At 25.9% G+C, this 14,849-nt stretch overlaps 1 protein-coding gene across 1 annotated transcript in view; it reads right to left on the bottom strand.

The window, feature by feature from the left end:
• Window positions 1–14,849, bottom strand: part of LOC145184145 (trafficking protein particle complex subunit 11-like) — a 28,068-nt gene that overhangs the window by 10,767 nt on the left and 2,452 nt on the right. The window contains exons 3-22 of the mRNA XM_090091951.1: window positions 13,853–13,923; window positions 13,603–13,717; window positions 11,089–11,161; window positions 10,635–10,661; window positions 10,438–10,511; window positions 10,028–10,124; window positions 9,601–9,734; window positions 9,418–9,478; window positions 7,563–7,643; window positions 7,281–7,368; window positions 6,749–6,828; window positions 6,529–6,607; window positions 5,398–5,452; window positions 5,200–5,280; window positions 4,178–4,242; window positions 3,085–3,146; window positions 2,726–2,864; window positions 2,531–2,603; window positions 2,327–2,384; window positions 2,043–2,192 (exon numbers count right to left, since the gene is read on the bottom strand). Coding sequence (XP_089948077.1) covers window positions 2,043–2,192; window positions 2,327–2,384; window positions 2,531–2,603; window positions 2,726–2,864; window positions 3,085–3,146; window positions 4,178–4,242; window positions 5,200–5,280; window positions 5,398–5,452; window positions 6,529–6,607; window positions 6,749–6,828; window positions 7,281–7,368; window positions 7,563–7,643; window positions 9,418–9,478; window positions 9,601–9,734; window positions 10,028–10,124; window positions 10,438–10,511; window positions 10,635–10,661; window positions 11,089–11,161; window positions 13,603–13,717; window positions 13,853–13,923 — 1,663 coding nt within the window. The remainder of the gene's footprint in view (window positions 1–2,042; window positions 2,193–2,326; window positions 2,385–2,530; window positions 2,604–2,725; window positions 2,865–3,084; window positions 3,147–4,177; window positions 4,243–5,199; window positions 5,281–5,397; window positions 5,453–6,528; window positions 6,608–6,748; window positions 6,829–7,280; window positions 7,369–7,562; window positions 7,644–9,417; window positions 9,479–9,600; window positions 9,735–10,027; window positions 10,125–10,437; window positions 10,512–10,634; window positions 10,662–11,088; window positions 11,162–13,602; window positions 13,718–13,852; window positions 13,924–14,849) is intronic.

Genomic DNA, 14,849 nt, shown 5'->3' with positions numbered 1-14,849 from the left:
ATTTTTGTGGTAATGTGTTTTTACAATATTCATTTTTTCTTATGAGAAAAATACTTTAAAATACTTGATAAGCTCTCAAAATGTGTAAATATTTATATAAAACCATTCTGAACAAAAATTTAACATCATTTAACTATAATTTGATTTTAATTATTAAAATTTAATTATTAATTTAATTATTTTAATTATTAAGATTTAAATATAGTTAAATGATGTCAAATTTTACTTAAGACCATTATTTTTGATTCATACACTTTACAGATATATATAAGCTTATAAGATGACAGTTAATATTAGAGGCAGACTTATCTTTTACATTTTTGATTCCTCAGTGGGAATCTATTTCTAATTCAAGTAATAAACAACTTTAAAGTTATGTAAAGATTGAATCTGTTTTTTTACAGTAAAAAATTTTTGTTTTTTTTTGTGACATTTTAATGGGAAAGTTTAAATTTTGCATAAAAAATTATTTGAAGAACTCTTTTGATTAATTAAAGTAATTTAAGTGATTTATTCAGTAATCATGGAAAATTGTGACAATTTCAAAGTAGAGGAAGCAACAATTGCCGCTCTATCTCAAAAATATAAGAAAATGAAGTTCTTTCTGCAAAGGTAGCATTACAAAAAGTCTCCAAAAGAACTTTATCAATTTATGCTACCTCCAAAAAGCATGACATACCAGAGCAAACGATTAGGTAGCTTTTAAAGAAGCAACAAAATGGTGAAGGTCTGAAGAAAACTGAATTTGAAGAAGAACAATTGGTTTGAATGGCTCAGTTTTTCATCTGTTTTTTAGGCAATCTTAAAATGAAGGATGATTTAAATAAGGCTGCTTCAGATGTACAAAAAATTCAAAAATCTTCCAAAACTCCACCATTTAAAAATAAATTTCCAACTGAAAATTGGGTAAAATCATGCCTTAAAAAAAATCCTGGAATAATTTTTTTGCACCTCTGAATCTATTAGCAGAGCAACAGCAATTGTTCCAGCCAGCAGAATCAAGAAATTTTTGAAAACTTTCACAATTTTTTATAAAAGATTTTTAGAAAAGGTTTGCTTCATGTCTTTGATTGTCCAGATGCTTTCTACAATATGAGATGAGACAAGTTTTAAATTGAACCTGATCATGAAAGAGTTTTTTCAAAGTACAAAAACAGTTTACAATGCTAATTCATCAAAACTTAAAATACTACTGCCTACTATTGCTTTAGAGCTAATGGTTCAAAGACAAGGAATTATATTCCCAGAAAGCTATTACACCCTCTTCTCATATTCTTAGTTATCACCCGAGTCAAATTAATCTTCATTTCAATAGACTAATAAAGATGGAAAAAGCAAATGCTAAATCGAAGATGAAGACAAACTAATAACAATAACAATAACATGCAATAACAATAACAATAACAATAACAATAATAACAATAACATGCACTTTACATTTTTAGTGAAATTTTGAATATTTTGAAAAAAAAAAAAGAATTTCTTTCATTTCTTTCAAATGCAATAAAAGCAATTTAACCTTAATGTTTCCTAAACTTATTGGAGTTTTACTTATAAGAACTTTATTATGGTCATTTTTTTAAAATACTGCAAAAAACAACTTTTTTTACTGTAAAACAGATTTCATACAATAAATAGATTTGTTAGTCAACTTTGTTTTTTAGTGAGATCCTTAAGATGCTATTAAAATGGGATAGTAATGTGTATAATATTTTCTCTACTACTTTTTTTTTTTTCTGTACAAAGTCAAAGTTTCTAAACACAAAAATACTGCAAAAAACAAATCTTTTACTCTACACAGATGCAAGTTAATAAAAATAAACAAACACATGAAATGCAACTGAATTTAATGAAATAATTGTGTTAATGAGCACATTAGACTTATTTACACAAATGCTGGTTGATGTATAGATGATAAAAGATTAAAATAAAAGATGACAAATAAAACTTGGAAATCTGTATAGACAATCGATTGGACTAAAAACAAAAACAAAAAAGCAAGTATTTAAATAAGCTTGAACATATTTAAATTAAATACTTACTTCTAATTTTTGATTTAGATCAGCAGGGGATAAAACTAACTTGAATGTATGAACTTTTACTTTCCCTGGTTCTAAATAAAGGTCTGAATCACCTGTAGATTGAGTAGCACCATCATTATTGTCAGTCTTTCTACATTCGGTATTATGTGCCTAAATTTACAATATTTTTTTGAGAAATACATCTAAGTCTTTAAAAGTTAACTAAAATAAAACTAGGAAATAAAAGCTGAAGCAATTACAGAATTGCTAAACTGCAGAGCAAGCTCAGAAAAAGAAATACTTACAGGGTTGCTAAACTGCAGACCAAGCTCAGAAAAACGTATTGGATATGCTGCAACAGATCTATAAACAAATAAATCTCATCTTAACATAAATGATTAAATTACGAAGCTCTTGTGGCTCAGCATTTTGTATAAAGTACTTTATAGTAAACATAAACTTTTTGTTAATCAAATCTCTTTTAAAAAAAGAGGAAAAAAAACACCCACCGCAGGTAGACTTTTATAACAACTACTTCATCCAATTTAAACGAGTCAAATTCAAAAGATGGCCGACATTCAACTATGTATATAAAAATGAAATTACTTCAAAATATTTTACAATCTAAAAAGATTTCATATAAAACTGTAAAAAAGAAAAGTAAACATTTTCTCAAAAATTTAAAATTATTGCAGATCCTTTACCAAAAGAAGCAAGACTTTCAAGATTAATTGCAAGCTTTTGATCATTTTGTTTGCCTGCTTCCAGTTCAACTTTCCAAAGATCTTTAGCTTTTTCAATAGAAGCTTGACAACATTTACTATCTGGTTCTGGAATCATTTGCTGAAGATAATTTTTCAAGAAAAGGAATTTCAGAAACGTGAGTTGGAGAACACAAGAGGAAAACAAAAAAGTAAATTTAGAACAATATGGAGGGGGCTAAACTTGTACACTTATATATCATTATTTAAACTGATATAGACTAATTTTTTAAGAAAAAAAAAATTAACAAATAATTAACAAATATCAAACAAACCTTGAAATATAAATATATTAAACAAACCTTGACAACTCTCATTAGGTTCATTTGAACTTTTGTCTTTTCGTCTGCTTCAAGATTAAAATCTATTCACAACTGTAAGGATTAAACCTTTTTTTAAAAAAAATTAACTTATGATACATAAAAAGCCAAAATTGGTCCATTTCTGTTGAAGTTTTTAATTAGAGTAGAATTTAATGATTTTTTTGATGAATGAGTAACAAAAATTATCCAAAGTCAGTTGTGAAGACTTTTGAAATAATATTGTATATTTAAATCTTGTTGTTTCAACTGAGTTATTTTTTTGTAACAATAGCTATTATTTTTTAATGATGTATTGAAGATTGCCTACTTTTTTTACTTATGTGGAATGGAGAGCATTTGAAGGGTTTAACTACCTATCTTTACGAACTTCCAGATAATTAGTTTGTTAAACAGTTCACTGTTAATTTAGATTTTTCAACGAATATTTGAGTGGTTGACCAGCATTTATCATTATTTTTTAAAATTTATTTAATCAACTGTACTCATTCCTGACTTGTAACAGTTTGTTATTCTATATATTTTCAGTTTAGACACAGCTTTGTTTAAAAAACTATCATCTTGAAATTTTAATAAATTCATTCTTATTCATTTTTTAAAACTAAAATATTATTTAAAGCATGTTTATTCTATTTTAACAGCATAATTTATGTAACTTTATAATCGAAATACTTTATGTAATTTTAAAATCTTTTAGCAGAAATTACATTAAAGTAAATTTCACTTTCTTTTGAAGAAAGAAACCATCTGCATGATTGTGTTTATCTCTTGTAAAATGCTCAAAATAATCTCTTGAATTCTAAGTTTTATATTTTTCCAGAATTCTAGTTTTATGAACTTATGAACCAGATGTAAAGAACACGTTACAAATTTTTAATGTAAGAAGAATTATGTTTTGAAATGCAAAAAATGTTGGATTTGTTACCAAAAAAGATGGAGAATCTAGTCCAATTAAGTTCAAGTCCAGTCTAAAAATATTTCTTTTAATGCGTACAAATTAAAAACTGAAGGTTTTTAACTGGAATTGAACTGTATTTTAAAAAAATCTTATAATTTTGTGGGTTTAAAAAGATACTGTTTGAAAGAAGCTCAAGGCAGAATGTTACATAATCTTGAACATTTGCAGTTAAATATGCACAGCTAAAAAAAAAAATAGTTATTGATAGAAATTCATGTCAAAGTTATAAAACAATTATAGTAAAGTGTTCTTTTTTTTTTTTTTGTTGCAAAAATGAAAAGTAAAAATAAAATTAAAAAATAAAAAATAAAAAAAAGTAAAAAAAGTAAATATAAGGGTGAAGTAAGGAGTAAATGAAAGGGTGAAAAAGAAGTAAATAAGAAGGGCGTAAGAATAAAATATCATTTGAATTATTTAATTTTTTTAGACATTCTCTTTTAATACTGCTTTAAAAAGCACTCAAACAGTTTGAGCACCCTGTATACACAGAGTGGTGTAGACAGAAATTTATAATACTTGGGAGAGGGGTTTTTCAGGCATACAATATTGTGGTTTATGGGTTAATCAAAGTAAAGTAAACAAACAAGATAAGGAGAGCAAAGTAGATAAAAACAAAAAGTCTGGTGACCTAGAAAGTAATGTTTGTGGTTTATGTGCTTTTATTGGCATTTTTCAAAAGAGAGCATACCCTGATTATATATCTGGCTCACTCTTATCTAAAAGTTTTATTTTCTTAAATATAAAATATTCCATACACAGATTAAAACTTAATATTTTAAGCTTAAATATTGCAAAATCCTACAAGGTACTATAGTAATATAATTTCTATAACTAACCTAATTTTTTTAAATCAATTGAGGCATCAATACTTTAACTTTCTTTCATCTTTTTTAAACTTACAAAAAATGGGTTTTCAAAAAATAAATCTTTATAAGAAAAAAAAACACAAACATTAGGTTTGTGCTAGACATGTTTTTTGTAATGATTCAAAGATCATTAGATTTATGATTGTTGTGATGATAAAGCTTAAGGGATTTTAAAATCAAAATTAATCAATTAAGTTAATTTTTCTCATAAAAACATCCAGCAAATTGTTTTATGTTTTAAAATCAACTCCTAACAAGGATCATTTTAATTACCTGATTGCAGTCCGCAAGACATTTGTTAGCAACAACCACCATTTCTCCCCACGATAAAAAGGAGAGACTCGATTCAACAAACTAATACAAATGTAAAGATAAGGCAAATGAAAACAAAGACTTTAAACAAAAAATAATTGTATACAAAATTTACAAACATGCTCTTTTATACATTTAAATGAAGCAAAGAATACTTACGTTAAAGCTTTGCTATAATCTTTAGCATTATAATATTCTTCACCCATCTGTACCACTAAATTTTCAAAAAATAGGAAACACTCACAAAAAATATAAACATGAAAAGATTTTACCATTAAATTTATATTTTTTAAATTTCTGCTTGGTAAACCTTTGAGACAAAGTGGCCTATCATATATCTAGAAATTCTTTCATCCATCAATGCAATACCACACTACTCTGAGTTCCCTGTTCCCATCCCTCAAGATGAGGATCAAATATCTTTAGAAGAGATCAGCATGTCAGAGAGGTAGATAACGTAAATCCTGAATGCAGTTTTACAAATGCAAATGATGAGAGAATGTTGCTAACTAAAAACATTTTTTAAAGTTTTTCAGTTAGCAAATTGATTAAAAAAATCTTATACCTTTGAGCAGACAGGTTACACTGTACTTCTACAACAGTGTTATCTATCTATTCAAGACCATAGGAATCAGCTGCAACACAAATGAATGACCCATTTATAGACAATTTACCCAGGAGCCTTAAAGCCAAGTTGCTTCATGGCAGAAACAAGTAACCTCTCTAACTGTTCCATGTTGCTTCATGGCAGGAACAAGTAACCTATCTAACTGTTCCTATGGCTCATCCAACTGAAAGTGGATGAAAGTTACTTACCTTGATATCCTTGATGCTCACTTTGATAAAATTCAAGGGGAGCATTTGGGCTTACTTAGAGGCAAGGTGAGCACCAGGATCTTGAACAATGGTAAGAAGAGCAGTATAATGAAAACATGATGAAGGACTTAATCAAAAAAATTGCAGTATGGCCAAAAATCTCAAAAATCTACTCATTTCTGAATCCTTCTGATTAGTTTTGACTTTATTTGAGCAGTTGTGATGCCAGTATACAGATTTAAACATGAAATTAAATTTCAAGATGGTTCATGTTTGAAACAGGATACTTAAAGAAATCATAAGATTTTTTCTTATTTGAGAATACTCAATCTAATAAAGGTTTCGGCTATTTGTCAGCTATCACCATCTATGTAATTTATTTACAAGAGATTTTATTACAGTATATAGGAGAAGTAAAAATAGAGAATATAGATATAAAATTCATCTCTTTTTTATATTAAAAAAATTGCTTACTTAGATATAGTTTCATGCGTACAGACTTATATTCTCGAAACTGTGCCACTGCACTACTCAACAGTGGTATCACAATTGACTAAAAAAAAAAGTATATGTAAAATGAAAAAGCATAGAGCTTCATATAAAATAAATTGTAGCTTAAAAGGATGTTAAAAGGGCAAAAACTCTTAGTCAACAAATATACAAGATAAATACATAAATAAATACATAAACTTACGCAGTGTTCTACTTTATTTTCTTCTGACTGAAGAGATTGAATACCAAGATGCTCTGTAACTGGATCAGGTACTTCAGCAGCTATGTTTTAGTAACAATAAAACTTATCTCAGTTTACATCTTCATTATTATCTTTAGTCTTATAAAAATAAGACTGTTAAAAGTGAAGTAAAGTTAATTTATCTATACATTAAAATTTAACTATTTATGTAAAGAGTAGATTATTGTGATGTAGTAATGTATAATCAATAAGTGTTTATTGTTTGGGTAAATTTAACTAAATTTGGCAATAAAAAGAAGTTGAAGTTATTTTTGTGCCTTTAATTTAATGCTTCATTTATTTTCACTCAATATAAGAAACTTTGCAGAACATTTGTTTTCATAAACAAATAATGATAATAATAATAATAATAATAATAATAATAATAATAATAATAATAATAATAATAATAATAATAATAATAATAATAATAATAATAACAATAATAATAATAACAACAACAACTGAGGAGTTTATATTCTTGTAAAGTTACCTTGACAGCCCTGCCTCCAAGAACGTTGACCAAAGAACTCCAGGTTACTTATATTTACTAATGACTCTGAACCTACTGGAACTGAAGACTGACAGAAAAAAAAAATTTAACAATCAAGAAGTACATGAACTCGCTGTTTAAATTATCTATTAAACTCAAATCTAACATAAATTATCTATTTAACTCAAATCTTAAACTTTTAAGAAATTATTTAACAGTTTTTTGCTTTAAATATAAAACGATGATTTTTTTTAAAGTATGATTTATCTTTATAATTCTTACAACACAGAGAGTCTTGCATTGCCCTCTTCTCATCATTGTATGATTAGCAGCTTGTTGGTAATAAAAACCTGGATGCTGAGTCTATAAAAGAAAAAGTATTATCTGTAATTTTCACTAATAATTTTGTATAAATGCAAACTTAATTTTTGAATAAAATAGCAAAACTAAGATTTTTTTTTTCTTTAATGAACACAAAAAGTTATTCAAATGAATAAAATAACAGATATTTAATATTCAGAGCATACAATTTACATAATGGAATGAAGCAACCACCAGGTTCAATTTTGTACTGGCTACAGGAGAAATGTTTACAGATTTTGAACAATTTAATTATAAGATCCTTGATCTTATAACTAAAACATGTACAGAGACTTTTCTTGTGGTTAAACTAAAGGAACTAAATAAACAGAGATTTGATGATCTTTACATTCCCATTCTCTTACTTCTTACTTTCTTACCTTTTATCAAATATGAATTTTAAAAATATGTTGAATGAAAAACTTTTCTGAGAAGTAGATATAGTAATTGCACCCAAATCTGAAGCCAATTTGTTTTCATTTTGCTTTGCATATCTTGAATCAAGTCTGCCTGATAACTTTAGCTAAAAATTAAAATGACTACAGAAAATCTAATTATTAGGTCTATTTTCTACTTGTCTTCAGGGGAAAATACTCTTAAAACTGCCATTGGCACACCAGAAAAAAACAGTTATTCCTTGAAATTGTCAAGCAATTACAAGTTGTCAGATTTCTCAAAAATGATATAAAAAAAGATGATTGCTATTTTCATAAAGTTTTAGAAATTAAACTATCTATAGATACTTATATTCTTAGAGATCTTTCTGTTTTGTTGCCTACAGCTACAATATTCTGAAGTGTGAACTTGTAAAAATCATATGATTTTTGCAAGAACCTGGTTTCTGTTTAGAAAACACCCTTTTTTTTATTTGGTAAAATTGTGTGATTTAGATCCAACTACAGCCTTTGTCAAGATTTTAATAAAAGATGGAGGTTTATTCTTTAAATCAATTATTAATATTTTTGATTGTAAAAAGAAGATTGATTCAAATTTTTACCTGATTAGTGGTATAGACAGTTGCAACTTGTAGCTTTGATTGAAGATATAACTGAATCTAATTAAAACTTGAGCCAAATTATAGAGAAGTTAAATTTACAAGATTTGAAAATTGCTTTTGATTTGAAATGTAAGAATGCGCTGTTCAACTTATCTGGACATAGTGCAAAAAGATCTTGGTTAGGTTGGTCAGGTTATGGTGTAAAGGAACTTCTATATCAGGGAAAAATTGAACTCTTAGCAGTATTAAATATTGGTACAGTAAATATGAAAAAAATAAATCTGTAAAGCTTAGAAAGGACCATTGCAGTTTACATTTGTAATAGTTTTTTGTATAATTTTATATACAAAAAACTGTTACAAATGTAAACTGCAATGGTGTAAATTTGAAGAGAACAAAATGCGATTAAAAAAAAACTTGTTGTTAAATAGCCCTATTATTTTCCCTAGCACTTTGTCCAGATTTCAGAAACCCCATTTTCAATAATTACAGGACTAATGCTCTTGTTTAAAAACAGCTTTATTCAAGTGCCATAAAATTGAACCTGTTGGTGTTCCTGTGTGTTTAGTGTTAGACACATCAATAAGTTAACAGTTTAACAGCTTTAGCATCCACTCGATGCCCATCGATCTTCTCTTGATATTGTTAGAAGAGTTAGCTTCTTTTAAGTTCAATATCAAGTTTTTGGTTAATAACTCTAATATAGGCAAATAAAATCATTTTCTTTTTTAAACTACTGTGATTTTATTGTTCAATTATGTACAAATTTTCTTTGCTCACCTGAATGGCTTGAAGACCACTTTTAATTGCTTCTTGAAACAAATCACCAAACAAACTAAATCTAATTTTCAAGAAATCTTTTCAGAAAGATTTTTTAAAACAAATTCATAATATTTGAATTGATGTTTTATAAGTTTTCAAAAATGTAAAGTATAGAAATACTAAGCTTGCAATATCCCTTACTGTTTTGCCATCCACGCAGCATGTTCAAAGGCAAGTTCACTACATCCAACTTTTCCTTTAAAATAATCAATATGTTTGCGAAATTGTGTAATAGCATCAAGGGGTTGCTGCTTTTGAAAAGAAATTCGACAAATCTAAAGACAAAACAAGTATCGCACGTAAAAACTGGAAACCAACTCCATTCTTACAATTTGCCTCAAGAAATTTATTTTTAATTTTAATCATTGTTAACAACAATAATACCATAAATTAATTCATGTTACATTTTATTACTTCTTGTATAATAAAATAGGCTAGAATAAAAAAAGTTTCAACAAAACAGAGTAAACAGCATTTAGAGTAAATTTTTTCAAAAAAAACTCTTTTAATTAACAGAATAATAGTAAAAGAGTTATAAATAAGCAAAGAGGATAACAGTAGTTAATACTTTATAGCTAAGAAAACCAGCAACCACTTTTACTTCCAGATTATTGACATCTGTTAATCGCTGTTCTAATATGTATTGGTAGGCCTGTTTGTAGTGTCTAAAAACATGATTGCCATAAATTTTTAAAATAATGCACTATAAAATTATTATAAAACAGAATGTCTTATTTTTTCTGACTTTATTAATGAGGTGGTACAAGGCAAAATGCTGCATCGATGAAAAAATTAGAGGGATGATTAGGACTGGTTGTAGTGCAGGAAAACCAAATAAAATTAGAGTTTTGCACAAAAATCTTTAAATTTTTTCATCAAAAAATAACCAAAATTTTTTTAAACCTAAATAAAAAGCAAATACATTAAAGCCTCGAGCAGCTCTTGATTTAAAGAAAATATATCACTATGAATACATACTTTAACGCCACAGGTGCATCTTGCTTCAGCTCATTGTAAAATCCTATTTTAAACTGATGCCTAACAAAAAGTTGCTAAAATGAAAAGAAACAGGTAAATTTAAGAATCTTTTTTAGTATAGGAAGGTATTTTTCTAATACAGCTGGAAATTTAAACATTTACAAAACATAATAAAACTATTTTAAAATTTGACAAACCTGATGTTGTGATTTGTTCAAGAGTTCCTGAAAATAGAAAGTTGCAAACTGCTATATATGGTTAGCTCATATTTTCAAATAGTATTGCTAATAATATATTATCTAAAAATATTACATTAATAAACATTGCATTTAATATTGCACATAATATTGTTTTTAAGAGTTTACAAATATTATGTTAATAATATTACTTATATACTATTATTAACATTTTATTTCTTTATATTTTTGTTGAAAAAAATATAAACTTTAAAATAAAAAACTGTGAAAAAAGAAATAAGGGAAAAAATATATCAGCAATAAGAAATAGAGATAATTTACAAAATTTCTCTGATTTTTCTCTGACTATAAATGATTTATCAGAAAATAGACCTTTTTATCAGGTTTTCTAGACCCTGTAAAAACCCTGCAGAAATAGTAAAAAATTAACATCCATTTGTATTTAAATGTATACCTTATGTTGTTTCACAAACCGTACTTCTGCAGCATAATGGCTATGAGCAATATCACAAAATGCACCCTCAAGTCTGAAATGATAAAGAAATCTTTTAAATATACTTTTTTGGTGAACATATGTTTGTTAGGAATAACATTTTATGACTTATTTCATTAAATATTTTGTGTTAAGTATTTCATACCATACTTCTATACAAAAGATTTCGGATTGAAACTTTCCAGCCAGCCATTTTTGATTGTGAAGAATTCAAAAATGGAGTAAAAAAAGTAAAAAGTGAAATAATGAAAGTTAACTTATTCTGTCATAGTTTTTAAATTTTCTCTTAAAAACTTTAAACTTTTTGAAATTTTTAATTAAAAATTTAGCACAACACATCACATTTTATTAAGTCATTCAGAATTTTTTTTTAATGAAATTCTATGAAAAATTTTCTTCTTACACCTATTAAGGTGTTTTGTTGTTTTTCATGTTGGTTGAATAGCAAACACTGCAACTAGAAATGAATTGTTCAATGACTTCATAACTGACACTACATAAACCAGAAGCTGAGCTTAAATAGACATATTTTCAACTTTCTTCACAAATTTTCATGACATAATTATCCAATTTAGCTGAGCTTCAAAGGTCATTTGGAATTTAGATGCAACTGACATAACCAATTCACTCAAGTAAAATTATTAAAAATAACTTTAGGTGAATGAGGCGAATTTTTTGCTGTGCAATAAATGCAATCAGTGAACACCATTTTTAATTTTCCCAACCAAAAAATAGTAAAAAAAAATAGTCAATGCTTCTATTAGACATGAAATTGTTTAATCAAAGGGTGACTACACTTAAAATTTGTTATAAATTTAAAACACTTTACTAAAATATTCAAGAAATTAATGGCTCATTATTATGAACAATTATTAGTATTTTAAATATTTTCAGTAACCACCAAAAAAAAAAAAGAAGAGTTATTTATTTTAATGTATAAATAGTTTTTTTAATATATAAAAACTATTTTAAGTGCAGATTTCCTAACAATATACCAAGCATAACATTCTAAGTATAACGTGTTTTAAAAATTGATTATGTTTAATACTTTAGCTAAAAAATAAATCTTTAATCTTTAGTAAGTGGGGTCAAAGATTTTCATTTAATTTCTCTTTAACAAAAATCTTTGATCCCTTTCAAAAGATAATGATGTTATTCTTGATAATCATGCATAAAAATTACATAAAGTTTGTCTAAGTTAAAAGGCATATGAAGTATATCCTGCTTGTTGAGAAAAATGAAAAAAATTATTCTTTCTTAAATGCGAAATCACTGGTCTTTAAATATTTCCAAGTAAATAAACATTTCTAAACACACTAGTCACTTTAGATTGGTAGGGGATTCTCCTGAGTATCCCCTGTTAGTCTAGAACAATTACATTGGTAGCAGATCATTATGGAAATTTGTAAACTATATGATTCATGCAATTTAGTGGATTCGAATTAGAGACTGCAGTCTCAATCTACTTTCTCAGTATTTAAAGCATCAAAACTTGTTTTTGTGTTGGATCCTAGTAATGGATATGGCAAGCCTAACATACAGCTTCTAGAGTTTTATAACATTTTAAGCAAATGAAAATGAAAAAACATATACAGCTTTTATAAATACTTTTTATCAAGAAAGTTACAGAAATAAAAAGTTGATTAACTTTTTTAACATTATTGAAAATATGTTTTTAGGAAACAAAACAAACTCAACATTTTATCTGCAAACTTACTTTTTTTTATGAAAAAAATTACTTTTTTACAAAATTACAAAATTACACGAATTTCTGTTCTTAATCTTTAAGGATTACTGTTCTTGTATTTTTTTTTATACAACATCTGTCTTTGAATCATTCCAAAGAAAAAGAATGGTACCTCATTTCAAGGCAATTTCTATAGAGTTAGTTACATATATAGTTACATAAAATTAAAGCAGATGACTTATGCAAAATTGAGAATATCATTAACTTCACTATGTTGTTTAATCTAGAATTTTATGGGGCAGCTAATAAAACCTAAAATTTTATGGGGCAACTATTAAAACCTAAAATAGTGCTTTAAATCTTTTACTTCTTTTTTGAGTTCTTCACAATCAAAAATGACTTAATACATAGTTTTAATGCAATTTTTAGTTGCATTTAAAATATAAAATCTTTAGAAAATAACAATTCGTAACAAAGTTATAAGGAAAAAAACATTAAATATAGTGAGTTAAATTTTTAAACATTAAGGAAATCTTAAAGGAAATCTTAAAGGAAATCTTAAAGGAAATCTGAGAAGATATATGTTTAGTACATTCATATAAACATTGTTTTTTATTTAATAGTTTAAGTGTCATCAGCTTTTAAAAATCAATTTTATTTTAAACTCTTTCATAAGCCGTATAGCTTGAAATAAGAATTTGAATGTGAAAAAAGTGTAGCAGTTATCAAAATGAATTAAAATAATAGATATTATTACTAAGAATATAATTTTGTATGTATTTGTTTACCTTGAAATGTAGCCCTGAAGATTGTCACTAAATGGTATCACAAATAAAAGTTTAGATGGTAATTGGCAAGCCTGACATAATGCTTCAGCTCTTTGAACAGCTTGAGGATCTTCACCTTGAAAAAGGATTCAAAATGTAGTGAGTAAAATATCAGGAAAAACATATTTAGCAAACAACTTATATTCATAAATATACTAAAGATATAAAAATAAAAATATATTGAATTAATCTAAACATTTAAAGTTTTTACCAGGAGGCAAGGGCATATTTTTCTGGATCAGAACTACTGCAATCTTAGTGCTTCGATCTTGAAGGCTTATTCTGCAAAAAATAAAATAGAATAAAAATTTTTCAGAAGAGAAAAGAAGTTAAATTAGTCAACATAAACAAAAATCTGTTTGTAAAAGATATCATTTTTAATTAAAAAAAAAACAAAAAAAAAAGGTAACTATAATGAGCTAATGTGTTTTTTTTGTATGATTGTTTTAGAACACATTCATTTAACTTAAGCAACAATTGTCTCAACTTTACTTTATGATTCATTTTGATATATATTTTATCTCAAAAATATCATTATACTTCACAATCCCATTCTGCAGTAGTTAATGAAAATATTTACATTGTTAATGCCTCTAGCCTACACCTTCTCTCCCTAATTGATTTGTGATGTAGCTGTAATTACTTTTCTCAATAAATTGAAGTTTAATTACTTTTCAAATACGCATTTGATATATGATATGATATGATATATATATGTATGTATGTATGTATGTATGTATGTATGTATGTATGTATGTATGTATGTATGTATGTATGTATGTATGTATGTATGTATGTATGTATGTATACATACATATATATATATACATATATATATTTATATATGTATATGTATATATATATATATATGTATATATATATGTATACATATATGTATATATATGTATATATATATATATATATGTATATATATATATGTATATATATATACATATATATATATATATATATATATATGTATATATATATATGTATATATATATACATATATATACATATATATATATATATATATATATATATATATATATATATATATATATATATATATATATATATATATATATATATATATATATATATATATATATATATATATACATAATGCAGGCCAAAAGTTTCAGGACACTTGGATTTTGTTTAATTTTTTAATTAAAACTCCCATAATTATTTCAAAAAAATTCAAA

This window comes from Hydra viridissima, unplaced genomic scaffold, assembly GCF_058129835.1.
Source record: "Hydra viridissima isolate aposymbiotic clone 2 unplaced genomic scaffold, HvirCarnegie_v1 scaffold_7, whole genome shotgun sequence".
In the NCBI taxonomy this organism is placed as follows: Eukaryota; Metazoa; Cnidaria; class Hydrozoa; order Anthoathecata; family Hydridae; genus Hydra; species Hydra viridissima.
This window is presented reverse-complemented; position numbering and strand designations above follow the sequence as displayed.